This window comes from Phascolarctos cinereus, unplaced genomic scaffold, assembly GCF_003287225.1.
Source record: "Phascolarctos cinereus isolate Bilbo 61053 unplaced genomic scaffold, phaCin_HiC Scaffold_5;HRSCAF=322, whole genome shotgun sequence".
Taxonomy (NCBI): domain Eukaryota; kingdom Metazoa; phylum Chordata; class Mammalia; order Diprotodontia; family Phascolarctidae; genus Phascolarctos; species Phascolarctos cinereus.
In genome coordinates this window covers 18,179,289-18,195,908 of record NW_027555958.1, presented here as the reverse complement: position 1 = coordinate 18,195,908, position 16,620 = coordinate 18,179,289, and the positions used below count along the sequence as shown (strand labels likewise).

Here is a 16,620-nt window from a genome sequence, read left to right as displayed (position 1 = left end):
GGTGTGGCGTCCCTGAGAGAAAGCCAGCCTTGCAGCCAGGAGGTCCTAGGTTAAGTCTAGCCTCTGACATATACTGGCTGTGTGATCCTGGGCAAGTCACTGAAATTCTCAGGGTTCTAAGACTGTAAGTTAGCAATCTGCCATGGTGGAGGGAGTTTTCTCACCTGGGAGTTCCCCACACACATGAAATTGCAAGAAACCTGATTGCCCTCCACTGCTAAGCATCTTCCCCACCTCCTACAAAAACCAAGCAAATTATATCTTTAATTTCCATCTAGTTTTGTACTTCCTGTTTTCTCCAATAGACTGTAAGCCCCAGCGAGGGAAGACACTTTCATTTTTGTCTCTGTACTTCCAAAGCCTAGCACAGTGCCAGGCACATTTTAAGCTTTTACTAAATGCTTAATGAACACAGGAGAGGGGCTAACTCACTGCCAGGGCAAAACTTGCCATGAATTGACCACCTTCCCGAGGCCACTCCACCTATGCCCGGTGTAGGGGTGTGCACTGCAGGCTGCTGGATCTCTTGAGCCTGGGGGAAAGGGAAGAAAGAGGCAGTACAGGTAAGTGACCAGAGCTCTGGCTCTGAAATCAGGATGAGGGGTCATTACCCTATGTGACTTTCGGTTGTGTTTTCAGTTGTGTTTGACTCTTAATGAACCTATTTGGGGTTTCCTTGGCAGAGATACTGGAGTAGTTTGCCATTCCAGCTCATTGTACAGATGAGGAAACTGAGGCAAACAGGGTGAAGGGACTTGCTTAGGGTCTCACAGTTAAGACATGTCTGAGGCAAGACTTGAATTCAAGTCTTCCTGACTCCAGGACCGGCGCTCCATCCACTGAGCCACCTAGCTGCCCCACGCGTGACCGTCAGTAAAGTCATTAGTTTCTCAGTGCCTCAGTTCCCCCTGAGCTGCAATGGGCTAAGCCAATTGGGCATCTGCACTAATTTTGGCATTCATAATGATAACGTGTTCCACTTGGAGCCAGAAGGCAGAACAAAGGGCTATCTATGATTGGAAGTTATGGGAAGGCAGATCTGAGCTCAACATAAGGGAAAACTTCCCCCAAACGACATCTACGCAAGGGTGAAATGGTGCTGCCTTGTGGGGTGGTGGACGTGGACACCAGACAGCCTGCCAGCCAGTGAGGCCCCTTCAGCTCTCAGGTTCCATGGCGCCTTTCCTGTTCCCCTCAACTGCTACATGCCATCCCACCATCCCAAAGTGCTTGGTATTTCATTACCGTTTCTGCTTTCGCCTTGTAGTCGTGCTGTGTGTGTCTTAGGGGGCAGTTAGGTTAGATTGCTTGGAACCAAATAATATCAAGTGATCACCCTATCTCAGCTATTCACTGTCTGTGCAACCCTGGACAAGGCACTGCGTTAGCCTCAGTTTTCCCATCTGTACAGTAGGAATACTAACAACACCGATTATTAATAACCAATAATTGTTGGCTAAAAATAATCAATACCAATAATGAATATCATTAGCATTAACAATTATTAATACTTAATAACTCCTGGGCTTCTTGTGAGGACCGACTAAGTCAACATATGCAAAGCACTTTGCAAACCTTACATTGCTGTAGAATGCAAGCTGGTGTTACTATTACTAGCACTATTACTGAACGTGTTTTCTTTCACATTGGAATGTAAGCTCTTTGTGGGTTGGGATTGTTTCATTCCCAACCCTAGTAATAGCTAGCGTTTCTCTCCCCACAGTGCCTAGCACGGTGCCCTCGACCTAATTGATATTTAATAAGTGTTTGCTGATTGATCCTGTGACAATCCTCTCTGCTCCTCCCAGTCCCCCTTAACCTTGGACTTCCCTGCGGGATCATCTCCGATTTACCCTGTATTTCTCCTGTTTGTACATAGCTGCTTGCGCATTGTTCCCCACCCCACCCCGGACTGTGAGCTCCGTGAGAACAGGGACTCATTTTTGCCTTGCTTTGTACACCAAGTGCTTGGCACATAGTAGGTGCTTGTTGCCTTGACATACTTGCTGTTATCCCAGGTTTCATCTGGACTTGGTTTTAGTCTCCATTCAACACATCTTTGCTACGGGAGGGTTGCTTCTTATCACTCAATGAGGGCAGGGATTGTATCATTTTTGCCTATAAATCAAGAAGCATTTTTAAAAGATCCTACTATGTGCCAAGCACTGTGCTAGGTGGGGAGATAAGGGGAAAATAGTCCAGAAAGAAAGGCAGCACAAGAAAGTGGAGATTGCTCTGATTTGGAAGTCAGAAGACCCTGGGTTCATTTTTTACCAGCCATACTGCCGTTGCTACCTTGGAAAAGTCACTTAACTTCCCCAGACCTCAGTTTTCTCATCTGTAAAAGTGTGTTTTCTGGAGTCCCTCCCGGATTCTGATGTATGATCTATGAAATAGTCCTTGCCTCCAATGAATTCACATTCCATAAGGGAGACTGCATACATGTAGATATAAAATAAGTAACAGGTTATTTGTGGGGGAGGGGAGGTACCAGTCCCTGGGGGTGGGGTCGGGAAAAGCTCCCTGGTATTTAGGATGAGCTTGGAAGAGGAATCAGAAAGGCTTCCTGGAGGAGGTGGTGTTAAGATGGGCCTTGAAGGACGGCCGGGGCTGACGTAGTCACAGCCAGTCACACTTCTCCCCTGGGATGGGCAGAAAGTTACCATGACTACCAGAAAGATCCCCTTCAAGCCTCCATTCTCACCCTTGAGCCAGAGGCTGCCAGGGCTGAGGCTCAGGCTTGTCTTCCAGCCTGAATCCCAATTGCATCGAATCTTCTGTAAGGCAGCATCAAAGGGAAACTCTGGACCACAGTGCTCGCTGCTCTTCCCCAAGCTTCATGGGTCTTGATGCTCCCCCACGGGACAGCTAAGCCCTTACATTCCCGGGGACGTGGTCAGACCCTGATCTGGGTTATGTTTTCCCTGGCAAAGGATCTGACCGGGCGGCCCCCGAACAGGCTTCATGGCCAGAGACAGTCAGGGATCAGAGAGCAGGAGCTCAAAGGAGCTTTGGAGGTCAGTGAAGCCAGCCCCCTCATTTTACAAACGAGGAAACCGAGGCCCAGGTGGTCAGCTAACTGGCTCAAGGTCACACAGGCAGGAGGTGGTAGAACTGGGATTCGAACCCAGGTCCTTTAACTTATGGCACACCTTCCTCTGCACCAAACTGCACTCCCCCAGGCTGATTTTTCAGGTGCACAAGCTGGGACTTGTCCAAGCTAGTCAGGATTTGAACCCAGGACCTCTGCCTTCAATTCGGTGCTCTTTCTACTTCCTCACAGGATTCTGGAGAGGGTCAGCTGGTATCTAATGCATGTGAAGGGTTCTGTCTCTCTAGAAGGGCACACAGGTCCCTGCAGCTGCCTGTCCCTTGGGTCTCTCTCCCGATTCTTCAGGAAACAGAGGAACCTTCATCAGAATCTAAGCCCTCTGAGGGCAGGGACCATGTCTCCCTTTCCTTCAGATCCCCAGTGCTTAGCACGCAGGCTAGGCTCACAGTCTCATAGATCTAGGGCTAGAAGAGACTTCACAGTCAGTCAGTCAGTCCGTCAACAAGCACTGATTGAGTGCTCACTGTGTGCTGTCAACTGTGCTCAATGCTGGGGATACAAAGAAAGGCAAAAAGCCACAGTCCGAGGTTTTTTATTCCAACTTGCCCATTTTGTAGATGAGGAAACAGAGACCTGGGGAAATAAAATGACTCATCCACGGTCATTTTAACCCAAGTCCTCTGACTCCAGAGGCAGTGATTTTTCCTTTCTAGAGCATAGAGCTCAAGCCCATGGTGGTTCTGAGAAAGCATTTGAAGAACTCAAGGAAATCATGCCAATTCAGCTTAGCATTTCTGTGGGCGCCCTTTCTTAGCTTGGCATGGGCAGTACCTGCCAGAAGGGAGGGTGTCTGGATTTTTCGCTGTCTGAAGCAATCATTCAATCAACAGGCAGCCACTCTGTGCCAGGCATGGTGATGGGCACTGGGATCCCTGCCCTCAAAGAATTCCCGTTCTATTTGAGAGTAACAAGATATAAATAAGTTAATATTTTTGTTGTTCAGTCGTTCATCAGTCTTGCTTGTCTAGCTCTTTGTGACCCCATTTAGGGTTTTCTTGCTAGAGATACTGGAATGATTCACCATTTCCTTCTCCAGCTCGTTTCACAGATGAGGAAACTGAGGCAAATAGGGTTAAGTGACTTGCTTAGGGTCACGTAGCTAGTTAGAGTCTGAGGCTGGATTTGAACTCAGGAAGATGAGTCTTCCTGACTCCAGGCTTGGTGCTGTATCCACTGTACCACCTAGCTACCCATATAAATTAATATACATAAAATAAATACAAGGTGAATTTGGAAGGAGTACTAGAAGCTGGGGGAGGGGATCAGGAAAGGTTTCCTGTAGAAGGAGGGTTCTTAACCTGGGAGCCATGAACTTGGGACTTTTGGTATTTTGATTACAGTATTTGGTGTCCTTTGTAATAAGATGTATTTTATTTTATGCACCCGATGACATCATTCTAAGAAGGGGTCCACAAGTCTTCATTGGATTGCCAAAGGGGGCCATAACATACAAAAAAGCGAAAGTGTACAAGGTAGTGCTTGGGCAAACTTTTGAGGAAAACAAGGGTTTTTAAAAGATGGCAGTGAGGAAGGCGTGGAGCACTGCCATTCCAAAATTGTAGACACTGGAAATGGAGCAGCAAATATGAAGAAGAGCAGAAAGGGCAGCTGGAACTGCCTTCTTTCCCCCCTTTTATCCAGTTGACCAGTATTTACTGAATACTGGCAAATCCTAGGCTAGTGGCAGTGGGGGATCCCAAAGAAATCTCAGATGTAACCTCGATGAAGTCAGAGACTTTGCGGTCTAGTAGAGCTCATCTTTGGGAGATCGTCCCGCCCGGCAGAGTTCATCTTTAGAGTTCCTTTCAATTTTAGGATAAAGGCACAGTGTTTCCACCATGAACCACACTTGTCCACCATGCCTTTCTGAGTGCCCAGTTGGTACTCTCTGGGAGGGGGCATTTCTCAAGGGCAGCCCTAGACCAACATTCATCTCCAGCTTTGTTGTTGGGCAAATCCCAAGTCCTGCACAGATGAGATGCCAGAGATTCTCCTGAGCTCTGGTTACCGCACTTTTGCCACCTTACATCTATTGTCTAAACTTGGAACGGGCATATTTACCCTCATTGTCAGCAACACTATAAAATTGCCACTCGATGTGCTATCTTGCAGGTTGGCACAACAGAGGCGACAGAAAGAACAGCTTTATGGTAGGTAGGATGTGATTATTTTTCTCTTCTCTTACACTCCTTTTTTTTCTTTCCCTTTAGCCCCCTTTCTTGTGTCTTCTGCCTTTGCTCCCCCAGTCTCTCTCTTCCATCTCCTCTGTCCATCTGATCCTGATGGGAGGAAGCTTGAAGCAGCAGGAGTTCAGCCAGAGACCTTCTCTGCTGAGCCCAGGTGGCTTCAATTCTAACCTGAGGGAGCCGAGGGTCTCCCCATAGGCCACAAGGGATCCAGAGTGCCTCCCTCTCTGTGCTTCTCATGGTGGTTTCCCTCTGCCATGCCCCTACCTTGGCCTTATCTTCCCAACCTTGACCATACATGTCCTCCCTCAGCCCCAACTTCACTGAAGGCCCCCTAAACCTTCGAATCTGACCTTGGTTCCAACCTGGACCTCAACCCAACAACACAGACCCCATCCTACCAGTCCTTAACCCATCCTCCCCCGCCCAAACCTGAACCCCACCCACAAATCTGACCTTACTCTTTCAGTTCTGACCTCCCCCCAAACCAGACCTCATTCTCCCAGCCCTGACCTTCCACCTCATCCTTAATCTCATCCTTAATCATCATCTCATGGAGTCCTCCAAACTTCAACCCCATCCTTGACACGGCCTCCCCTCCACCCCTGATCTTAACACCTCATTCCAGCTGTGGCCTCATCCCCCAGCCCTGTCCTCACCCTCGTTATGCCCACACCCCATCTATCTGAAGCTTGTCACCCACTTGGTCATCAGTTGGCAAAAACAATTTGCTGACTTTGATTTGTTTAACCATTACATTTTTTCTAGGTTTATGGGGAGATGAGAGGGCTGGTGGTTGGGAAAAGAAGGGGAGGGTGAAGCCTCAACAAAGAAGAAAAGAGAGAGAAGAAGAGCGGGGAGACAGGAGGACTCAGAACTGGGGAGTGGAATGAAAAACTTGGAAGCCACAGCTCAGGATTGGTCTTTACCCTCTTTTTGCTTTTCTCTAAAGGCCATGGGGCACAGTGGGAAAGAAGAGAGGATTTGGGGGTCACAGGGCCCGTCTTTGCTTCTTTCTACTTGAGTGACCTTGGCCAAGTCACTTCATTCTCATGGGCCTCAATTTTCTCATCTGCAAAATGAAGAGATTGGGCTGGATGGCCCTGGAAGTCCCTTCCAGCTTGAAATGTATGATTCCTCTCAGTTCCCTCCTGGGGTCCCACTGCCCCCATACATTATCATGACACTGAAATTCTTCCAGGTATGGAGGCTAGCCTGGGGCCGGAGCAGAGCCAAGCTGTCTCCAGTCTTCTTTTTCCTGAATAATCTCCAGGCCTTCAGCTGCCCTGAATCCTTGCTAGCAGGGAGTGAAGGGTCTGATGCCCTCATTCACAGAGAGGAGCTTGCCAATGACTCTTAGGGAGGGTTCGGGAGCCTTGATTTCAAAGCACCTGGAAAGGCAGGGCTGGACCCAAAGGGATGAGGAAGTGGCCAAGGTGACGTGGCTAGGAATCACGATGGCTAATGTTTATCTAATACCTTTTAAAGTGCTTTATGGAGGTCATCTCATTTGAGACTTACAAAAGCTCTGGGAGGTGGGTGCTATCATCATCCCTGTATTACAGAGGAGGAAACTGAGGCTGAAGAAGCTCAAGTGACTTGGCCAGGATTATATAGCTGGTGCATGTCTAAGGCAGGACTCCCTGGCTCCCCGTCCAGCACCACCTGCCTGGGAGGCAGGATCTGAAAGCAGATCCTCTGCTTCCAGCCTCGGTGCTCTGCCCACTGTACAACACTGCCTTCCATACTCAGTGCCTGCCTCATATACTAAAATTATTTCTGTCTCCAGAGCCTAGGAATTCCAGGCTCCTGAAAGGCTTGTACAGACAGCTTGCTGTGTAGGTGGCTGGCTCCTCTGTCTCACTGATGAGACCCCCAATCCCCCTACCCAGTAAGTGGGATCTATGGTCTTGGGAGAACAAAGGCTTTTTGCTCCTGGAACTTGGTCCCTGTTTCTTGTTCAGGCAGCAGAAGCTCAGGGGAGAGAGGTCCTATTGTGGTGGGCCAGGCCTTTCTGACACCTTTCTCTGCAGAGGAGAAAGGGGAAAGATCTGAGCTTAAAAGGGAAGGAGGGGGTTCAGGGGCAAGGGAAGAGGGGGGCTGGAGGAGAGAGCTCAGTCTATCTTTCCATAAGGAAGTGATCATTTTTTATTAATCAGAGGGAAATGTATATGTAATTATGTTAGATGAACTCTGTGGGGAGGTTTTTTTTTCGTTATGATGTCTTAAGGGATTTATAAATATTACAGAGATTTTATAGCATCATAATATTTCAGCTGTTCAGTAAAGCTTCTTTCAAAGGATTAGTGGAGACAAAGAACCATAGTAAAAATAATTACAAGTCAGCAGAGTGCTTCTAGGCTCTGACAAACAGTCTTGGAAGAGAGGGTGAGATGGACGGGTTCAGGGAGATCATTGGGGGAGCAAGGGGGAGACCACACAGAGCCTCTGGAATGGAATTCGGAGGGCCAGAGGACCCAGTGAGCAAATTCCACTGTGCACACGGCCTCCCATTTGCCTCGGGTGTCTGCATTTGGGGTCTCTGCCTTTGGGGAGAAGAGGAGGGCTGGGAAGAGGGAGTGTCCCCAAGACAGAAGAGCCGGCCAGAACTAGGGTGTCTGCCGTCTGGGCTCAAGGAGGGGTGGGTCTCTTTTGAGCTCTGGTCTGGAGTCTGGCTCATTCCCTCATACCTTGTTTGTGAGAAGAGAAAAACTCAATGCAATTTATCTCACCTCCCCCAAAATAGACTAAGAGATCACAGCTCTCGATTTGGAAGAGACCTCAGAGGCATTTACTCCAGCCCTCTCATTTTACAGATGGGGAAACTGAGGCCCGGGGAGGGGAAGGGGCTCGAAATTCAGATTCTGTAAAGTGCTTCTGAAGTTTTCTGGACTATACCAGGTGATGTAAGGGAAGACTGGCAAACTTCCAAGCAGACCCTGACTCTCCAGAGGAAGGGGATGGACAGGGGCCTCACTCTAGAGGAGAGGCCAACCTCTTGTACAGATGAGGACAGTCTGGCCCAGGTGGGCTCAGTGACATACATGGCCACACAGATGCTAAGCTTCAGAAATGGGATCTGAAGCCAATGTTCTCTGGCTTCCGTGTTCTTTTTACCATTCCAACCTGCCTCACAGGGAAGGGACTAAGGACCTCTAGGGGGATGTGCTTCGACTCAGGCTATGGCTGAAAGGAGGACAGTGTATTTTGGGGCTGGGCGCACTTTTCAGGGAAATGGGCTCGATATGTGTTTTGTGAGAAATGCGAGCTTGTATGTGTGTGTGTGTGTGTGTATGGGGGGGGTTGAGGGTAGATTGTGTATTTAAAAAAATGCAAGCCAAATACAAGCCAGTTTGAATTTACTGAACACCTACTGTATGCATAGGGCTGTTATAAACACTTGGGGTGATGTAGGCATTGTGGGGAGGTGGGGAGAGAAAATCCAACATGTATGTGGGAGTGGCTGTGGTTGAGTGATCCCAGGAGGAAGAGGCAGGACTGGGTATGTGTGTGTGTGGGGGGGGCTGTGTATAAAAGAGAAATTTATGTCAGGAGTGAAGAAGGGTGTGTGTGTGTTGGTGTGTGTGTGTGTGTGTGTGTGTGTGTATGTGTGCGTGTGTGTGTATGTGTGCATGTGTGTGCGCACGTGTGTGTGTGCATGTGTGTGTGTGTGTGTTACAGACAGAGATGGAAAGACAGGAGAAACACAGGGAGGAGAGAAACAAACAGGGAAATTCAGCTTGGAAAAACAAAGAAAAGCAGACACAGAGAAATCACAAGGGGGAGGAAAAAAGGCGGAGACAGAACGAGAGAGAGAGAGAGAGAGAGAGAGAAGGAGAGAGACAGAGACAGAGACAGAGACAGAGACAGAGAGAGAGAGAGCGAGAGAGAGAGGAGAGAGAGAGAGAGAGAGAGAGAGAGAGCGAGAGAGAGGGAGAGAGAGAGAGAGAGAGAGAGAGAGAGAGAGAGAGAGAGAGAGAGAGAGAGAGAGAGAGGAGAGAGAGAGCGAGCGGAGAGGGAGGAAGGCAGGAAGCCAGCCTGAGCACTGGAGAAGAGGGTGCTGCTGTTCTCACGGGAGCCCAAGTAAATCGGTCGTATGAGTAATTCTGGGCGTCCGACCAAGGAGGGAATGAGAACCGATTTTGGAGGGGCTGATGAGAAAGCGGGAGAATCCTATTACTGGAAATGCTAATTGTATTTAAATCGAAGGCAACCCCTGTTTGAAATGCAAATTGCGTCCTTCGGGAGGTCTCCCAGGCCATCTCCTCCTGGGTCCTCCCCGACCAGGGCTGGCCTTTGATGGTGCATCTGGCCTTCACCTGCCCCCGAAAGGGGCCGGCAGCAATAAGCAGCAGGCCCCTTGCCCCTGACTGGGGCTTCTCACCCGCTTCATAATGAATGAGGCCAACCGAGATGAAGGCCCGGCCCCTCCCCAGCCTCACGGAGGGTCTGCCTGCCCTCAGGTCTTTCTAGGCGATCTTTCACCCGGCAAGACTACGGGAAAAGCAGAAGGCTTCGGTTTGAACTTGAGGCCCACTAGATTGTGGCCCTACCTTACCCTGCCAAACTGCATTTGTCATTGTTCATCTACAAAAAACCTCTGCTCGGCCAGGCCAGTAAACTCCCTGTGAATTCCCCATCACCTTATCTTTGTCCTTGACGTTCCCTCCATCTGGAATGCCCTCTTTCCTACCTGCTTTGTGCACAGTTTGACTCATTTAATCCTCACATCAGCCACAAAGGATAGGTAGTACTGGTAGGGTTATCCCCATTTTCCAGATGAAGAAATCAAGGCATGGAAAGGCAAATGAGTTGCCCAAGGTCACACAACTGTTAAGTGGCAGAGCCAGGATCTGAACCAGGTCTTCTTGACTCCATATCTACTCTGAATTTGACCCACCCTTCAAGGCCCATGTCCCAGCCTACCTTCTCTGGTAAGCAGCCTAAGGGCATTCTTTCCCTCGGGGACTGCTCACTCCAGTTGTCCTGGTCTGTATCTGGCCACTGGGCCCAGATGGTGGCGGAGGAGAAAGGGACGCTGGTACCTTTGCACAGCTCTGCCTCCCTGAAATCCAATTCACTTGTGTGTCATGGCATCACTGCCCTGACTGCTCACTCCTAGGCACGACTGGCCAACAATTCAGACTTTTGTGGGGTGCAAGATCTATATGAGTAATAGTGAGATCCAGTAACCAAAGCAGCTAAAGTAGTTATGGAATTAGATTAATTGGTTCGGCCACTTCAGTTGTGTCTGACTCTTCCTGCCCCCTTTCGGGGTTTTCTTGGCAGAGATCCTGAAGTGATTCGCCATTTCCTTCTCCAGCTCATTTTACAGATGAGGAAACTGAGGCAAACAGTGTTGAGTGACTTGCCCAGGGTCACCCAGACAGCAAGTGTCTGAGATTGGATTTGAACTCAGATCATCCTGACTCCGGCCTGGCGCTCTACGCGCACTGTGGTGCCACCTAGCTGCCTCACTTTAGTAGAAGAATGCTTTAAGACTAATATGAATTATTATTTATCTCTTATTTTCTCAATAAATGAAACATATTATCAGGACTATTTGAGGCAAGCTTCCTCTGCTTCCTTCCTCTATCTCCCTTCTCCCTTCTTGGCTCTTCTTTCTTTTCTACTTTTTGGTTAAATTGTCAATTATTTCTTACAAACTTGAACATGAACATTTCACTGTACAAACAGCGGAAAAAAGAGGATTGCAGAGGAAACCCTGAATCTATTACATTCAACTTGTTTTTTTTTTCTGAAAGGTGTTTATTAAATTTAATGCAATTGCACCAGCAATGCTTGTCTGTGTCCCTTCTAAAGTTCCTTCTGCTCACTTTGGTGCATTTAAAAAATATTGTATTGATGCTTCTTTTCTCTTTTCTTTCCTTTTTCCATCACTACCCCCTTCTTACAACGTTCCATGGTTGGGATTAGGCGAGAGTTGAAGCTAATGTTCTTTTTCTCCTCAAAAATATCTTTAAAATATAAACATACTCTAAGATAGTAATTGGTGGCAGCTAAGTGGTTCAATGGATAGAGAGCTGGGCATAGGGTCAAGAAGCTCCCGAATCAAATTCAGCCTCAAACACTCTAGCTGTGTGACCCTGGACAAGTCATTTAGCCTCTGTTGGCCACTGGAGAAGGAAATGGCAATCCACTTTGGTATCTTTGCCAAGAAAATCCCACACAGGGTCATGGAGAGTTGGACGCAATTGAACAACAATATAGTAATTATAATTAATTTCTATATTTGTGTATATATGTACACACACACACATATATACACACATAAATTTTTTTTACAAGTTACACACTCCTATTTACCTACCCCCACACCACCCCTCCAGCTTATAGTCTGGTGAGGGGAAAGGATGGACACAAAAGTAACTATAATAGAAAAGGATACATGCTAAGTGCCTGATTGAGGTACTAATGTAGAAATAAAATGCCTTCTATGGTCCTAGTGGAAAGAGAGCAGGGAAGGCTTCCTGGAGGAGGTGGCATTTGATTGGGATTTGTCAGATGTCCAGGAAGTCAATAGAGAAGAAGTGAATAGTGGGGAATGTTGGCTAGGGTTGGGAGGTTATTCCAGGCACAAGCATGAAGGATACATGCAAGAGGATAGGTTAATGGAAGGAACTTCAGTGATGATCTAGCTCAGAGTTCTCCTTAGAGCTTAGCTGTCTTGCCCCAATTCATAGTTACTAGGTTGGAATCTATGTGATTACGAACTCAGCAAGGACCCCTAGAGGCTTCCTAGTCATACTATCCACCATGTAGTACGTGCTTACTGTGCTTCAGACACTGTGCTAAATCCTGGGTCTACAAAGAAAAAGCAAATGCAATTCCTGCCCTCAAGGAACTTACATTCTGCACTTGGAAGCACACTATCTGTTTTTTTCTTCTGTTTTGTTTTGTTTTGTTTCCTCTTTCTTGTGGTTCCTCCTATTGGTTCTCATTTTTCTTTACAACATGACTAATGTGAAAATATGTTTAATAGGAATGTATACGTAGAGCTTATATCATATTTCACGCCGTCTTGGGGAAGGAGGCGGGAAAAGGGAGAAAATCTAGAACTCAAAAGCTTATGGAAGTGATTGTTGAAAACGAAAAATAAATTAATTTTTTTAGAAAGGAGCTCACATTCTATATAGGGGAGACATACCTAAATCAGTAGGTACAAGATAAACATAAGGTTTATGTAAGTAATATTAGAGGGGAGGCATTAACAGTTGGGAGGACCAGAAAGGTGGTCCTGCACATGGTGGGATTTGAAATGAGTCTTACAGGAAGGCAGGAAAAGTAAGAGGCAGAGGATAGGATCCTAACTCCGGAACTGCAAGGTACTCTTGAGACCATTCAAGTTTATCCCTTTCCTTTTATAGATGAGGAAATGAAGGGCCATGGATGTGACAGGTCACACAGGGATTGAGAAGCAGAGGCAGGATTTGAACCCAGAGCCCTTCCCCTACACTGTGCTGACACCCTAAAATCCAGTCTGGCCCTTTGACTCTGCTTGACTTTCCATTGTACCACAGGACTCTTTGGCAAGTCAGGGAAGCTCTTTGGGCTGCCATTTTCTTTTTCACCTAATGAGAAGATTGAGCTAGGTTATCTCGGAAATTCCTTGCAGTCTTAAATCCTGAGAGCCTGTGACACTGAACCAGGCCCATATTGTCGGGCCTACAATGCCCTTCCAATTCATCATGACCCTGCCCAACCTTTCCCCACCCTTCCCTCCTCAGCTCTTGACTTCCTGGCCATCATGCACGTAAGGCTCTAGAGGACCACTGAGGCCTCCTCCTATTCTCAAATCCAGCGATTCTCAGATGCCAGACAGTGCCCTGGCATGGGGGAGAGCACAGTGCTGCCTTTTGCTTTGACACGTCTGGGCCCTTAGATTTCTTCCCTCGAAACCTCCAAGTCCCTAACATCTAAGAATTCAGACTAAAGCTTTGAGAGAAGAGGAAGGAGACTGGCTGGTACCGTGTGTTGCCTAGGCACCCAGTCTCAGGCCGGGTCAGGAGATGCTGATTATTTTTTATTATTGTTATTACTATTTTTTTTTTTAAATTCCAAAAATAACAAAAAAGATTCTGGGAAACAGCCCAGTTGAAAGAACATTAGCATTTGTGATATAATAAAGTGATTAGAGGCGGCTATGAAGCTGGCCTTTTAATTATTCAGCAAAGGGAACTGTGCTGTTCAGCACAGAGGGGTGATTAAGGCATGCAAGGAGGAATATAAACCAGCTCATTGCAGGCTGGCCCAGCCCTCCTGCTGCCTCACCCCCAGGGTTCTGCAAGCCCTCCGACTCCGCCTAGGCACCTGGCTCTGAGCCCTCTCCCCAGCGTGAGGAAGGACAATGTGGGGGAGCCAACTGGACATCACTGGGAAGCCTCCATAAAGCTGGGGAAAATGAGTAGCATGGATGGAGAGTGTGGAGGGAGGGAGGGAGGGAGGGCAGAGTTCCCCTACGTTCTGCCCCAGTCAAGCCGTACCTGGAACAGTGTTCAGTTCTGGGGATGGCATTTCAGACAGGATGTTGGTGAGAGGCAGCATGGTGTAATAAGGAGAAAGCAGGCCTCTGAGACAGGAAGACCTGGGTTCAAATCTTACTTCTGAGACATGCAGGCTGTATGACCCTGGGCAAGTCACCTAAACCAGTGCCATAGGCAATCGTCTAAGACTGTAAACTGAAGACTAGCTTATCACGAGTCAGGGAAGTTCCCCACACTGTTGAGATTACAGGGACCATTGATGAACTAGAATTTGTCCTTGGGAGAGAGACTAGGATAGTGGGAGGACTTGCAATGCCATAGGAGGGTCGGGCCAAGAAATTAGGATATTTGTCTTCAAATATTTGAAGGTGGGTAGTTTGGTGGATAGAGTCAAAGGGTCTGGGTTCAAATCTAGGATCTTCTATTTATTCCCTATGGATAAATAAATCACTTAACCTCTCTGTACCTCAGTTTCTTCATCTGCAAAATGAGATGATTGGAATTGATCTCATGCTCCCTTCCAATGTTAAATCCTATGGCACAGTGGAAAAAGAACTAGCTCTGAAGTCAAAGGACCTGGCTTCAAATTTTACCTTTTATGCCTACTCTCTGTGTGACCATGGACAAGTCCCTTTACTGCTCCAGGTCTCTGTTTCCTTATCTGTAAAATAAGCAGGTTAGACTGGTTTGTCTGCAAGGCTCTTCCCAGTTCTAAATCAAGGACCCTATAATCTGCCTATCTGTGTGATCACGGGCAAGTCACAACTGTGCCTCTCTGGGCCTCAGTTTCCTCAAGAGTACAATGAAGGGGTTTGGACGAGGAGGCCCTTAAGGTCCTTTTCACTTTAGCTCTTGGGATCATATAATCATAAAGCGATGGGTAAAAGCTACCGTAATAACAGTTAGCTAATAATAATAGTGCCTTAAGGTTGCTTTCAGATATTATTTCACTGGATCCTCATGACAACCTTCTGAGCTAGATACTGTTATTTTCCCAATTTTACATTTAGGGAAACTGAGGCCAGCAGGGCTTTAGCGATTTGCTCAGGGTCCCATAGCTAGGGAGTGTCTGAGGCTGGATTTGAACTCAGGTCATCCTGACTTTAGGCCCAGTGCTCTAACCACTGGGGCACCACCTACCTGCCTCTGGATAACTTGGCATTCGTTTTCCTAGATGATTGGGCCAGATGGCCCCCATGTTCCCTTCCAGCCCAGCCCATCTCTGGTCTGATTTTTTATTGCATGAGTGACCTCCTGAGGAAGGCACAACACACATAGTCTTGGTCTGGGTGACCCAATAGCTTAATTAAAGAACAGCTGTGTATCTTGGAATCTGGGGAAAGGCAGCTAGTTGCTTTGAATTACATGCTCCTTTGGCTCAGCCAGTATTCTCTTGACAAGGACCTTTCTCTTTATGGGTCTGTTTCTCAGCAGTGCCAGGCTTGCCCATCCCACCTGGTGCTGTCTGTCAGGCAGGGAGAGAGATCTGTGGAGAAGCAGCCTCCCTTCGGGGAAATGCACCTCCTCCCCTTCTAGGGCGGTCCCGTTTACCCACAGGCCAGGCTAGGAGTATAGAGGGACCTGTGAGATCACCCAATCCAGCTCCCCCTTTTACGGATTAATAAATAAGAGGTTAAGCGATTGACTCCAGGTAAGTGGAAGAGACAGTATTTAAACCTAGGCCCTTTGACTCTAAATTCAGTACTCTTTCTACTGACCCCAGCTAGGAGGCCAAGTGTGCAGGGCCCCAGCTCACACTGTCCTCCCTTTATCCTCTAGCCTGCATTACCTTCACGGTCCTAGCCTCCTGCCCCTCAGACTAAATCGTATCAACTTCCAGGACTGATGCGTTAAGAGCTGGGTTTTGAATAGCAGTCTGAACACAAGGAGCCCTGATGAGTGGAGTGGAGACTTGGGAGTCTCATAGGCTCTGGAGCCTTGGAAAGCCAGATTCCCAAGCGGTCATTCCGTGGGGAGCGGACGATGACATGTGGCTTCTTCGGTGGGACTGGGCAATTTCTATTAATAGCTGACAGATGCCAGAAGTCTGGCTTTGGCACCCACCCTTCTTGCAGTTATACATCCTTCTTGGCTTTCTTGGAGCTAAGCCCTTGTTTCTCTGGAGTCTATCCTATATCTCTGTCCCAAGGGTTTTCAATCATGTCTGACTCTTTGTGACCTCATGTGAGGTTTTTCTTGGCAGAGATACTGAAGTGGGTTGCCATTTCCTTCTCCGGCTCATTTTACAGATGAGGAAACTGAGGCAAAAAGGGTGAATTGATTTACCTAGGGTCACGTAGCTAGTAACTATCTGAGACTAGATTTGAAGATAAAGAGAAGTCTTCCTGATTCCAAACCCGGTGCTCTATCCACTGCACTACCTGGCTGGAGTTATGAGTCCTACAAAAATGCTGGTAGGTAGTAGTTTTCTCACTATCAGGGATATTTAACAGAGGATTCTGAAAGACTAGATAACCTTAAAGATCCAAAGGAATGAATCTCTAATGGTGGAATTTTAAGGCCCCCGACTGGCCAGTTATGGACTGGTAAAGGAGAATATTCAGTCACTATTCTGAGAAGGGCTCTATAAGTTTCACCAGACTGCCAAATGGTCCATGACACCAAAAAAGGGGAAGTCATTAGGATCCAGATTCCTGAAGGCGGACCCTCAGTTCGCAGTCACCAAATGAGTCATGCCAGACAGCAACCCCCCTTGCACTCCTGCTATATACACACTACTTCAAATCACACCTGTCTCCCAAGTTCCTGGTCAATCTCTCCTGAATGATGAACTAATTGTCACCTTCTGATTTCATAC

The 16,620-nt window shown here is 47.6% G+C and overlaps 1 protein-coding gene across 1 annotated transcript in view; it reads left to right on the top strand.

The window, feature by feature from the left end:
• Positions 1 to 5,235: 5,235 nt before the first annotated feature.
• Positions 5,236 to 16,620, top strand: part of MYL10 (myosin light chain 10) — a 28,725-nt gene continuing 17,340 nt past the window's right edge. The window contains exon 1 of the mRNA XM_021005801.2: positions 5,236 to 5,262. Coding sequence (XP_020861460.2) covers positions 5,260 to 5,262 — 3 coding nt within the window. The 5' untranslated portion in view covers positions 5,236 to 5,259. The remainder of the gene's footprint in view (positions 5,263 to 16,620) is intronic.